The sequence below is a fragment of the Saimiri boliviensis genome, chromosome 1, assembly GCF_048565385.1.
Source record: "Saimiri boliviensis isolate mSaiBol1 chromosome 1, mSaiBol1.pri, whole genome shotgun sequence".
Lineage (NCBI taxonomy): Eukaryota > Metazoa > Chordata > Mammalia > Primates > Cebidae > Saimiri > Saimiri boliviensis.
The window spans coordinates 49,276,737-49,289,100 of record NC_133449.1 but is presented as its reverse complement, the minus strand read 5'-3'; the positions used below and the strand labels follow the sequence as shown (position 1 = coordinate 49,289,100).

Genomic DNA, 12,364 nt, shown 5'->3' with positions numbered 1-12,364 from the left:
ATGGAAGACGTGGAAGGAGTGAGGGTGGCAGATTCGATTTTCAAGTATTGAGCTGCCAAAGGATCTATTTGCCATTGACTTCAACAAAATACAAAATGTGCTTCTAAAGCCCCAGGAAAGAACCTGGAGAGAACACTGAAAATGGCCAATCCCAGTTCTCATTTTGTAAAACCTGAGAACATCATTACTTGAGAAATTATTGTTGGATTGACAAAGTCAAATTAATTTTGCGCTAAGTAATGATAAATATAAACACCTGCCAAAAGCCACTTGCAGACAACGGAATGAGGTCTTGAGAGTTGCAACTAAAGTTGGAAATCGCTCTTCTAAGAGTTTATGCTGTTCTCTGAGTATTGAAAAGCAGTCATGTTGTTGTAGTTAAGAACATTGGTTTGGACCCAGGCAGGTGTGTTTAAATCCCAGCTTTGTCATGTATCAGTTGTGATCTTAGGCAGGCTATCTACCCCCACTATGCTGTTTGCCCTTCTCTAAAATGGGAACCAGGGCTCACCTTGCTGGATTGTCCTGGAGCATTCGAAGTATGTCCTGGATACTAGCTATGGGTTTGATAAGATGATGCACATAAGCCCATGAGCACCAGTTTACCCAGTTCACATATATTGAGGCTTTACTGTAATTATCATAAGCACTTGAGAGCTCAAAAACGCTGGGTAATGTGCCATTGCGGAGAATGAAGTCAAAGGGGTGAAACCAACACACCAATGTGAGGATGGCAGAGATGGGCATTGTTTGATTTGAAAAAAAAAAAATATGTGACCCTACATCCACCATACTTTTTTTGGTCCCTTTAGTTACTAAAATATGTGTGCTTGATCATTTGATATTCACCACAAAGCAATGTGACTTTATTCACTTTGCAGTAAGCCGTATTCAAAAAGCAATCCATCTTATTACTCACCTCTGTATCGCAACACCTGATAGTATATGCCAAGTGCTCAATTTTTCTTAAATGAATGAATAAATCTGCATTTTGTAGATGAGGAAAGCAATGGTCACTGAAGTCCTGACTTGCCCAATATTACATTGCTCAGAAGAGAGGGTACCAAGTCTAGACCAGGCTATATCTTAAGGAAGAAGCTTCTGATAGAATTGCTCAGGAATTACATCCAGTAATCTACTAGGCTCCCCTGTTTAAGACCGTGCGTTCTTGACCATTGAACATGTTAGAACAGAGGCCAGAAAGCATCTTTTAATGACATTTCCTGACTTCGAGGGAAGCATGAGCAGTTCTCAGAAAGCCTTTCCTTCAATGAGATCCCATTTTGATCCCAAAAGAGTTCCTGCTCTCTTAAGCAGTACATTTGCTAACAACTTCTTACGTTCAGATCTTCTAATAGAAAATTAACTTTGGCTAATGTAAGAGACGCTTCCTGGAATGAAGGTAATATCAGGAAATAGGGCTTTAAATGCTAACAGCATCTATGTAGTTAAGTGAAGCACAATTTCTGTGTACGAAAGATAAATCAAAGGACAAACAATTTAATGCTATCTCCCTTTTTTTCCACGAAAGTCTGGGATGGGTTCCATTTATAAGCTCTTAAATGTGCACATGGTTCTCCTATGTTCTGTCTTTAAATGGTGACGATTTATTAAAGCAAAACATCACACTGCCAGACAGATATTATTAGAAACATTTTTATTTAAATTCAGACAATAGAAAGGTATTGCAGAAAAAATTACAGAAACTTGCAACAATGGAATGCAATTTGGAAAATTTATTGGTAAAGAAGGAGGGGAAAAGTTATTCCTAATTTTACCCAGTACTTTGTTAGTCCTTAATAGAATAATTTATCAATTCAGCAAAGTATACCCCCTTGCTGGTGTCTTGAGCAGACAGTAGATTAAAACAATGTCATTAATCTATGAAACTGGTATCTAGTAAAACCTTCTAAAGTAAAATAGTCAAGGCAGCATTTTCCCAACATGCGAGACACAACTTGGGGGAAGTGAAATAATTGCAGTAGAAAGTTAAAAAAAAAAAAAAAAAAAGTCATACTGAATAGGTATCACCTGGATTTCAGCCCACAGATAGTGCTTGTGTATCTAATAGAAAATGAACAATCTTAAACCTGGAGAGCTCCCACCCTCCCCCATCCCTGGCCCCAACCAGCAGCACACATACAAAGATGCCCTACCTAGACTGTGCATGCACAAAAGCCCTAGACTAATAACAAAATGACACGAGCCCTGGAGCCCTGGATCTATGCTGAGCCCTTTCTGAATCCTGGATGGATAGGGCAGTGGGTTTAGGGTAAGGAATGTAAAAAAATCTTTAAACTTTGGCAAGTAAGTATACAAATTACTCTTTTGATTGTCACTTTTGTAAGGAAATAACATTCTACCTGTTGAAGATATTCTTCTATCACATGTGACTTCCCTCTCAAACATTTGAGGGCAACTTTCTGTAAAATACAGTTGGACTGAAACTTCTATTTTATAATGGTTTATCATTTTTTACTTTCTCTATTTAAAAAAGGTATAAAAGGTATAGTCTAGGCTAGGTGTGTTAGCTCATGCCTGTAATCTCAGCACTGTAAGAGGTTGAGGCGGTCGAATCATTTGAGGTCAGGAGTTCGGAGACCAGCCTGGCCAACGTGGTGAAACCCCGTCTCTACTAAAAATACAAAAAACTAGCTGGGTATGGTGGTAGTCGCCTGTAATCCCAGCTACTCAGGACGCTGAGGCAGGAGAATCACTTGAACCTGGGAGGCAGAGGTTGCAGTGAGCCGAGATGGCACCACTGCACTCTAGCCTGGGCAACAGAGTGAGACTTCCTCTAAAAAAGTATAAATAACCCCCAAGATGTTGGTGGTAATGGAGGTTTGAGAACAATATGGTTAATTTTTTAAAAACTGGCCCTCTATATATTTAATTTCTTTACAATAAATTACTTATCAGACCTCTGATAATGCAAATTTCACCACTCCTTTCACTCTTAATACTCTTATGAAGGTATTAAAATCAGTAATGAGCCAAGAAGTATGGGGCCTATCTGCAGAGCTGGTTTTTTCTAAAATGCTATAATCAGCTATGTATTCATTTTTTTTTCTTATAAACCCTAAGCTTAAAAAACAAGAGGCTCAAGAATAAACAATGCTGTAAAATACTGTTCCAAGAACTCACAGTCTTCTTTGAACTCACAGCTCTTCTTTAAGCCTACAATAATTTTGCCAACAGTAGCATGGTTGTTCTGTAATGAAAGGCATTTAAAGATCAGATACAAGATCGAAAATTAGAGTCGAATCATAACTTGAAAGGGAAAATTATTGTTCATGGTGTCTAAATAAAAGGAATTTTAAATCCTATTGATAATTCACTGGTTAAGCCTAATTATTTATTTTAAAATAAAAGACTGGCTAAGAGTAGTGGCTGATGCCTATAATCCCAACACTTTGGGAGGCCGGGGCAGGTGGATCACTTGAGGTCAGGAGTGGCCTGGCCAACATGGTGAAACCCTGTCTCCACCAAAAATACAAAAAATTAGCCAGGTGTAGTGGTGCATGCCTGTAATCCCAGCTACTCAGGAGGCTGAGGCAGACAAATCACTTGAACCCGAAAAGCAGAGGTTGCAGTGAGCCAAGATCATGCCACTGCATTCCAGCCTGGGTGACAGAGCAAGACTCCATCTCAAAAAAATAAATATATAAATAAAAATAATAATAATTAAAAAAAAGACTGAGCCAGGTGCGGTGGCTCATGCCTGTAATCCCAGCACTTTAAGAGGCCAAGACTGGTGGATCACTTGAGGCCAGGAGTTCAAGATCAGCCTGGTTAACATGGTAAAACCCCGTCTCAACCAAAAAATACAAAAAATATCCAGGGGTGGTGGCACATGCCTGTAGTTCCAGCCACTCGTGAGGGTATGGTGGGAGAAGTGCTTGAACCTGGGAGGTGGAGGCTGCAGTGAGCTGAGATTGAGCCACTGCACTTTAGCCTGGGCTACAGAGTGAGACTGTCTCAACAAAACAAAACAAAACAAACAAACAACAACAACAACAACAACAAAAAACCAGGCTGGGAACATTGGCTCATGCCTGTAATCTGAACACTTTGGGAGGTCAAGGTGGGTGCATCACCTGAGATCAGGAGTTCGAGACCAGCCTGACCAATATGGTGAGACCCTGTCTCCAGTAAATAAATTTTAAAAAAAACTTAGCTGGGTGTGGTGGTACGTGCCTGTAAGCCCAGCTACGCGGGAGGCTGAGGCAGGAGAATCACTTGAACCCGGGAGGGAGAGGTTGCAGTGAGCTGAGATTGCACCACTGCACTCCAACCAACCTGGGCAATAAAAGTGAAAACTGACTCAAACAAAAAAACAGCAAATAAGAATTACCGAAAAAAAAAAAAAAAAAAAAAGACTGGCTATGCAGTTACTTTTCTGGTTACGGAAAAAAAAAAAAATGCTGATTTATAGGAATAAATTATTGATCAATCCAAACTTTCACCATGAAGTAATCTTCTCAGTCTGAAGGACTCTTAAAGTTATGAATTATTACAGAAACATGGAGCTCCTAAGTTGCCATAACCTGTCTTCACATTGTTTGGGGTGAAGGTGAGGACAGAAAAGAGCAGGTGGGCTCTCTGGGTCTATCGAAAGAGATGTAACTTGTAAGCTGCATTCTTTTCTTTCTAATGTGGTCATGGAATGCTTCTGCCACATCTGTTGTAATGGGTGACAGCACCTGTAAAACTGACACTTGGATGGATGTCAGGAAGCCATCAACAAGCAGTTAACAAAGCACCCACTGTGTGCCTGTGTCCCTACAACTAGGCCTGTTTCTATGGGGAAGTATAAAAATAAGGAGATAGACACAGGTCTTGCCTCCAAAAGCATAAAATAATACTTTAAATATGCTTTTTGTTTCTTATTTCAAAGTTAGAAATTCTAGGAACTATGTAGATGTTAACCAAAAGTCCTTTCTTGGGTTTGTATCCTTTCTTGGGTTTCCAGGAAAGGCAGGTTAATATGGGCTTTGTCACAACTGGCAGATGCTGCTGATAAATGACATAATCAAACACAAAACTCCAGCAATATAGTGATTGGTAGCTGCCAAAACTGTTTTTGCAAACCACATTAAACTGCTTGGGGAAAAGGCATTATGTAAATGCTAAAGAGTAACACCTAAGAAGAAAATAGCTTTGAACCCTCAGGCTGTTTGGTTATATATGTCAAAGCATAGATTTCCTAAACTAAGTCTTATTTAAACTAGTTTACAAATGCTTATATATTCTACTGGACTTAATTTTGAACATAATATCATCAAGTAGTGCCAAACCATTTTTGAAAAGATAATTTGAGAAATTAACAAAAAGCTCAATTACTGAAGCTCGTGGGGAGGGGGACCCTATCAGTGGGCCACATGACTGCAGACCACCCCGCCAAGGTACAGCCTTCAGCACAGTCCAGCCCTCCAAAAACATCAGGGAAAACATTCCCACTACAGAGTCTATGTCATGCAAATGGAAAGATTGTCACAGCCTAAGATCTCATATCCTGGTCCCTAGGAGCTTCCTAACTTCTAATGGTCATTAACTAAAGAAACATAATACCTAAGTGGTCACTCAGGAAGACCTCAATGTGACATGCCTGAAGAAATACATATTACAGACTGGGTGTGAACAGATCTGTTGTTTCTAAGAGCTGGTGGCTCTCATATTGAATGAGCTGGCCACTCTGCCCAAATATGCTATGATTTAAACAAACACATCATGCACTATGAACTGCTGTAGGATTTTTAACCCTTCATCAATATCCAACCTGTATAAAATGGGCAGAGAAGTCAGATCTTGGAGAGACACAAGTCTATATAGCTCTAAGGTAGGGAAGTCCTATGTCTTCCTGATACACATTTAAGGAAATTGCTAGCTTGATGGGCTAATACTCACTTGAACAGCTTCTCAGGAAATTCTACTGCTGTGTATTCTGTGCATGTCATCTGAAGCTTCGTAAAATTGCAAACCATACAAACTACATCATGTTATTTTGGAATTTGTACAACTTAATGCACCCTAATGGGAGCATAATGATTATGTTCATTCAAGTTATAAGCAATTTTATATTTACAAATACCTTACAAAAATAATTATTCTTTACATCAAATATGTGATCAAAATTAATCCCATTTCATACATAAGCAACTAGATATTGATATAAATGCACAGAAATCAATTCAGAACAAAAATATGAATTTATTCTCTTTAAACTTCCAGCCCTTGTAAAGCCTTCCTACCTCTCTCTAATTCAGCAGAGTGGCTGAGCTAAAAGTTCACACAGGATTTCTTTACTACCCAACTGTTCTTCCACTCTTAAAATAAGTAGGAGGAACACTACTATTCAAAGTTCCATGGCTAAAGGATTAACAGACACCTAAGCACACATCATTTCACAATTAGACTCTTTCAGTTGCAGCCTAATTTGGGGGTTTGAAACATTCAGCTGGGAAATACTGAAGAGGCTGCAGATAGAAACAGACCCAATTTTTGAAACAGAGTTTGAAATCACACCAACATTTGATTTGTTTTTAAGGTTCACAATGAAAGCTTAACCAAGATATGGGAAAGCAGTTGCTGAATCTAAATTTTAATGATCTTCTGTGTGTTCCATTTCAACCCTCTGATAGATCCACTCTATTAATCATCAGAGTAAACAGGTATAGAGTTTTCATCGCAAACAGTATGAATAGTTAAGTTACATCTTAATGGATGAGCCTAGCCAGACTCTTAAGGCTCAAGTTATTTCTGTTATCTCTAAATGTGTGGCTTCTAACAATAGGAACATAACTTACTTGTCCATCTAACAGTGAAATTCAAAGTACATGGATTCTAAAAATACGATTCACCTTAAAGAAGACCTATTTAGGTGGCTCATGCCTGTAATCCCAGCACTTTGGGAGGCCGAGGCGGGTGGATCACGAGGTCAAGAGATTGAGACCATCCTGGTCAACATGGTGAAACCCCGTCTCTACTAAAAATACAAAAAAAATCAGCTGGGCATGGTGGCCCGTGCCTGTAATCCCAGCTACTGAGCAGGCTGAGGCAGGAGAATTGCCTGAACCCAGGAGGCGGAGCTTGCGGTGAGCCGAGATCGTGCCATTGCACTCCAGCCTGGGTAACAAGAGCGAAACTCCGTCTCAAAAAAAAAAAAAAAAAAAGAGAAGAGCTATTTATTAGGGGAAAATGGCTGCTTATTCAATTTGTATGAGAAAATGGGAAAAAATATTAAAATAAACTATGTTTACAGGGTATGACAGAATATCCCATAAAGTAATGCTATCACAATAAAAATACTGTAACATAAATAAAAATCATTATTTTAAACATAAACACTTTCATATAAAATACATTGTCAAATTTGAAACTAAGTTCAAACTTTTTTGTAAAATAGCCTCTAGGACAATAGTTAAGATAACAGGGACTCAGAATACTGAATAAATGAACATTACATAATTTGCATTAGTAACTTTTAAATCTTATTTTTTAATAAATCTTGGAATATCTTTTTTAGTTGTAAAAAAGATATTGTTAAGAGTTTAGATTCTATTTTGATCTTTAGCAAGCCAAATTCTCTTATGCTTAAAATGTATGATGCTTAAAATGTAAATATCATTACTTGACACAATAACTATAAACTACATAAATAAATTAAAGATTTGCTAAAAATTTCGTTTACTAAAATCAGCCATTTTTCTGATTTTATCCTGACAAAAAAGTAAATTACACTTTGGGATACACACACACACACACACACACACACGTATATATATATATATATATATACACATACATATATATACACATATATATATATATATATATACATACATATATTTTCTGTCAGTTGAATCCATTTTATTGACTTCTCAATTAACGACAAAATTCATTTGGAGAGTAAATTAGAAAATACTTTGTATGGTGGCTTTAAATTACATTTTCAACCCAAAAATGTTATCCAGAGTCATTTCAGACAGCAAATGTATCCAAAGTACAAACAGTAAAAATTCACATTCCCTTCAGTAACTCTCCTTCCACTTAGAACACAATGAACTTCTTACGTAGGCAGAGTTCTTGTTCACTTAACCACAACCCCATTTTAGCACAGAACTGAAGCAGAAAGAATTGAAGAAGTGATTAGAAAGGATATGTATTATTAATAAACGATACGCTATCTGAGTGTTAGGTTCCCATGAAATATTTTACTGTATATTAAAAAAAAATTGCTTCTCAAGGGCAGCTGTTTTCATTCAAGGACTGATTTCATTACTTACTTTCTCCTTTTCAAGTTATTAATATGTATTGGAGTTGTTACCAGCACTGTTCTACACGTCCAGTTCAGAATATGAGTAGCAGTGTTAATACTTAGTTTCAGTTATAAATTATGTATGTATAAAACAAAGAGTTGCCATTATTTATATATCGCAATAAATACACAAGAATGAATACACATTGTTTTTCTTAAAATACAGTTTCTAATCAGTTTAAGAGATTTCCACACTATGAAGACATTAAATACTTAAAACACCAGGTAATCAATCCCCTCTGTTAACAGAACGCCAGCCAAGTGAGATCTGAAAGATTCTTTATTGATAGCCAAATGCTGCTGACTATACTTGCAATCTCTGTGTTTTCTTGCTATTTAAGAAAAAATACAGAACCTACACATTTAAAACATTATCCGTGTAACAATCACTACAGACTCTCACTGGATCTTTAAAAATTTTGTTAAAAATTGCCAAAGTCAGGATGAACACAATTATTGCAGCTACATCATTTGAAAAAGCAATATAAACTATGCTGCTAAAGACGAAAACACTGACATACATGAGTATCACAATGTAACACAGCAGTAACTAATTGCTATTTCATATGAAAAATTAAATTTAAAAAGTTATGCTAGAGAACTTGGAAATTTTTCACTTTAGCAAAATGTTCTATTTATATACCTCCAACTTCTATGATACAGTATACAATAAAATACTTTAAAAAGATATGACATTCAAATGCTTCATTTACACAAATAATATTGCCAATACTAGTAAAAGTGATACTGATACCCTTAAACATGAACTGCTCTGCTAACTGTGATTTTAAAATGTTTTCTTTACTGGATTTTACATTTTAATTAGCAGTTAGCATTACATATTAATCAGTTCTGTGCTGGCAAATAGAGAGGTCCTAGTCAAAATACTGTTTCTCAAAAGTAATGTACATCATATTGCTTGAAACTAAACAACCATATAAAAAGTGGCAATCATTTATCTAAACATTGATTATGAAAGACAACTGGCATATATTCAAGCAGAGTGTTGAGTTCATGATGGTTTATTTACAATAAAAGTACTTTTACTAAAGCTAACGTAAGTTTTTAGGTCAATTACTACAGTCTCTTAAAGTTATAAAAATATTATATAAAATACCACAGGCTTTAGAGGCTATAACTTCATGTGGTTCTGATACTAGCAGCTGAAAAGTGTTTATAATTTAAAAATAAATAAACTATAGAGGTAAACCAGTTACAAAACAGCAGAAGACTGAGATAGTCACAAGAGTGAAAAGAACTGCTTAATTACACAATAGCTAACAAAATGGTGAAGCGGTTGGATCAAAAGTTTTAAAAACCTCTTTCAGAGATTTGTCATCAGTTTCTCTACCGGAATCATTATCTGGGGTGGGGCTCCCCTGTCCTGGCTGTCTTGCCTGCCTTGGATCACTGTACTGGGGTCTAATTAAGCCTGTTAATGCCTGAATAGGAAGGCTGTGCACTGCTGGGACCTGAACCTTACCAGAACTCCTGGGAACATCTGCCTGTGGGTCAGCTGGCCCGTCAAGAGGGACTTCCACATTTGGAGTTGTTTTCTGTGGCAGGATAGCTTCTCCAGGAGAAGGCTCATTTTTGTCACTACTTTTTAAGCCACCACTTTTTTTCTGGTTCTTTGAGTTTTCTCCTAAAGAAACTGTTGCAAGTTCTGCTGTGGATGATGAACCATGATCCCTAGGGTCATACAAACTAATACCACTAAGAACTGAAGTTGGAGTTCCCAGTGGAAGGCCAGCTGAGGAAGACAGTTTAGGAGCATATGGAGGCAGAGCCCCGGAACCAGAATTGCTAGTTCCTGCCCCTGAGGGCTGTGACGAACCAGGGTTTGATCTGGCTAGGTGAGAGGTACCCTTTGATGTATGTGAATCCTTCATAACTGCTTGATGAGACTCTGTATTGGGCAGTCTGTGAAGCCTAGGATCAAAATTTTTTTGCAGTCTAGGATCTCCTAATTTACTTCCTGAACTGTGTGAGTCTCCAAATTGTTCTAGGTAGCCTTCTCTGTTTGTTGTATTAATTTTGGCTTTGGCTGCTAATTTTGGATCAATGGACACTGTATTTTGATGAAGATCACTTTTTGTATTCCATAACCTATTTAGCCTCTGGTCAGCTATAAGTGGGGGCAGAGGTAAATTGATTGAAGACACTGGATCAGGTTTAGGTAAAGGTACTGGAAGTAAATCTTCCGGAGCCCACACAATGTGTTTTGCAAAGTTGGGTTTGGTTAGAATAATGTCCATCTTAATGTGACTGAACTGTCTCAATTGTGACCTTGGATCCTGAAGTATTATGCCAGGTGAGGCATCCAAAGGTATTAAGAAAGCTTTTTCTCTCAGTTCTCTCTCTGTATCTTCATCATCATCATCACCCTTTTTGTGTTTGACATTAGTGCCAGCATTTGCATGGTGCACATCAAACTTTGTTCCACCAACAGAAGAGCCTACGTGACCACTTCCATTCCCTCTTAATTTCCTGGGATCCCACGCAAGTCTAAGATCCAGTGGGGCAGACTCAGAAGGCTTTCTGATGTCTTGCCTTGGGATAGTCCTAAGTCTAGGGTCAACCACTTGGTTTCCTTTACTTTTCTCTTTAGCAAGTCTTGGATCAGTAGGAGGACTGAGTTCTGTGGAAGGTTGTTGCTGATTCCTTAAAGTTTCTGTTTGTTTCTGTAATGTTTTCAGTATTGACTTGACACTGCTTCCTTCTTCCTCTTCACTACTGGAATACCAGTTAACTGTATCATCTAAATGTAGACAAAAACTTATTATAAAGAATGAAGCATTTATATGTAGCCTTAATTAGTATTACAAAAACACATACTATTTCTGAAATAAGTATAGTCTAACTTCAATAAAATGCATAACAAAAATGACAGACTTCAATGCTGCAACAAAATAAGATATGGTAAGAAAACTATCAACTCAGTCATTACACCCTGTAAAGGAAGCAGGGTGATACTAGAATATGTGTAATGTCCTTCCAGTTAGAGAAAAGGCAGGACCTTTTCCTTCTAACTGGCTCAGATATGTGTGTTGTATGTGTGGTGGATTGTAGGAGAAGGAAAAATGCTCTCAGCATTCTGAAATGTGCTAGATCTCATCAAATCAAGTATTCCTTAAGCTTCCTAGCTCTGAATTTATCAAGTTTTAGTCCACTGTTAAATGGACTAAAAAGAAAACAAAACACTTAAAGTGATGGTTAAGGTGGCCATCACTACCTTAAGAAACTGAGCAAATGAGGAATGGGGTAGAGACTTTTCATTTACTCTTTATTATATGTTTAGATATTTGACCTGTGTGAATATATTAGCTATTCAAACATTAACTTTAAAAATAACAAAACTAACACCCTAAAACGTATATACTTTATGAGAACACTTTAGTCTTACTCTTTTTTTTTTTTTTTTTTTTTTTGAGACGGAGTTTCGCTCTTGTTACCCAGGCTGGAGTGCAATGGCGCGATCTCGGCTCACTGCAACCTCCGCCTCCTGGGCTCAGGCAATTCTCCTGCCTCAGCCTCCTGAGTAGCTGGGATTACAGGCACGTGCCACCATGCCCAGCTAATTTTTTGTATTTTTAGTAGAGGCGGGGTTTCACCATGTTGACCAGGATGGTCTCGAGCTCTTGACCTCGTGATCCACCCGCCTCAGCCTCCCAAAGTGCTGGGATTACAGGCTTGAGCCACCGCGCCCGGCTAGTCTTACTCTTAAAGCCTATTTAACTCTAGAGTGTTAGACACAAGTTTAAGAAGCCTACCTAAGTCTTTTCTCTAGCAGAAGGAATTATAAACTGATGTTTCAGAAGGGTGATTCTCCCTCCTCTCCATTAAAATATACACAGGTTGACTCTGAATTGGCCACAAGGTATCTACTGTTCACATTCTTGCCAGACCATAGAGTCAGAACACGGAATACAGATATGCAGATACACTGCATATGCATATATGTATCTCCATCCTAGAGTGTCTTGGACCAGTAGACTATCCTAGATATTCTCATTTTTACCTTATCTCACTGCTCACCCATGCATG

General features: G+C 37.8%; 1 protein-coding gene across 1 annotated transcript in view; it reads right to left on the bottom strand.

The window, feature by feature from the left end:
- Positions 1–5,980: 5,980 nt before the first annotated feature.
- Positions 5,981–12,364, bottom strand: part of ZC3H6 (zinc finger CCCH-type containing 6) — a 64,277-nt gene continuing 57,893 nt past the window's right edge. The window contains exon 12 of the mRNA XM_003942492.4: positions 5,981–11,078. Within this exon, the coding sequence (XP_003942541.3) occupies positions 9,595–11,078 (1,484 nt within the window). The 3' untranslated portion in view covers positions 5,981–9,594. The remainder of the gene's footprint in view (positions 11,079–12,364) is intronic.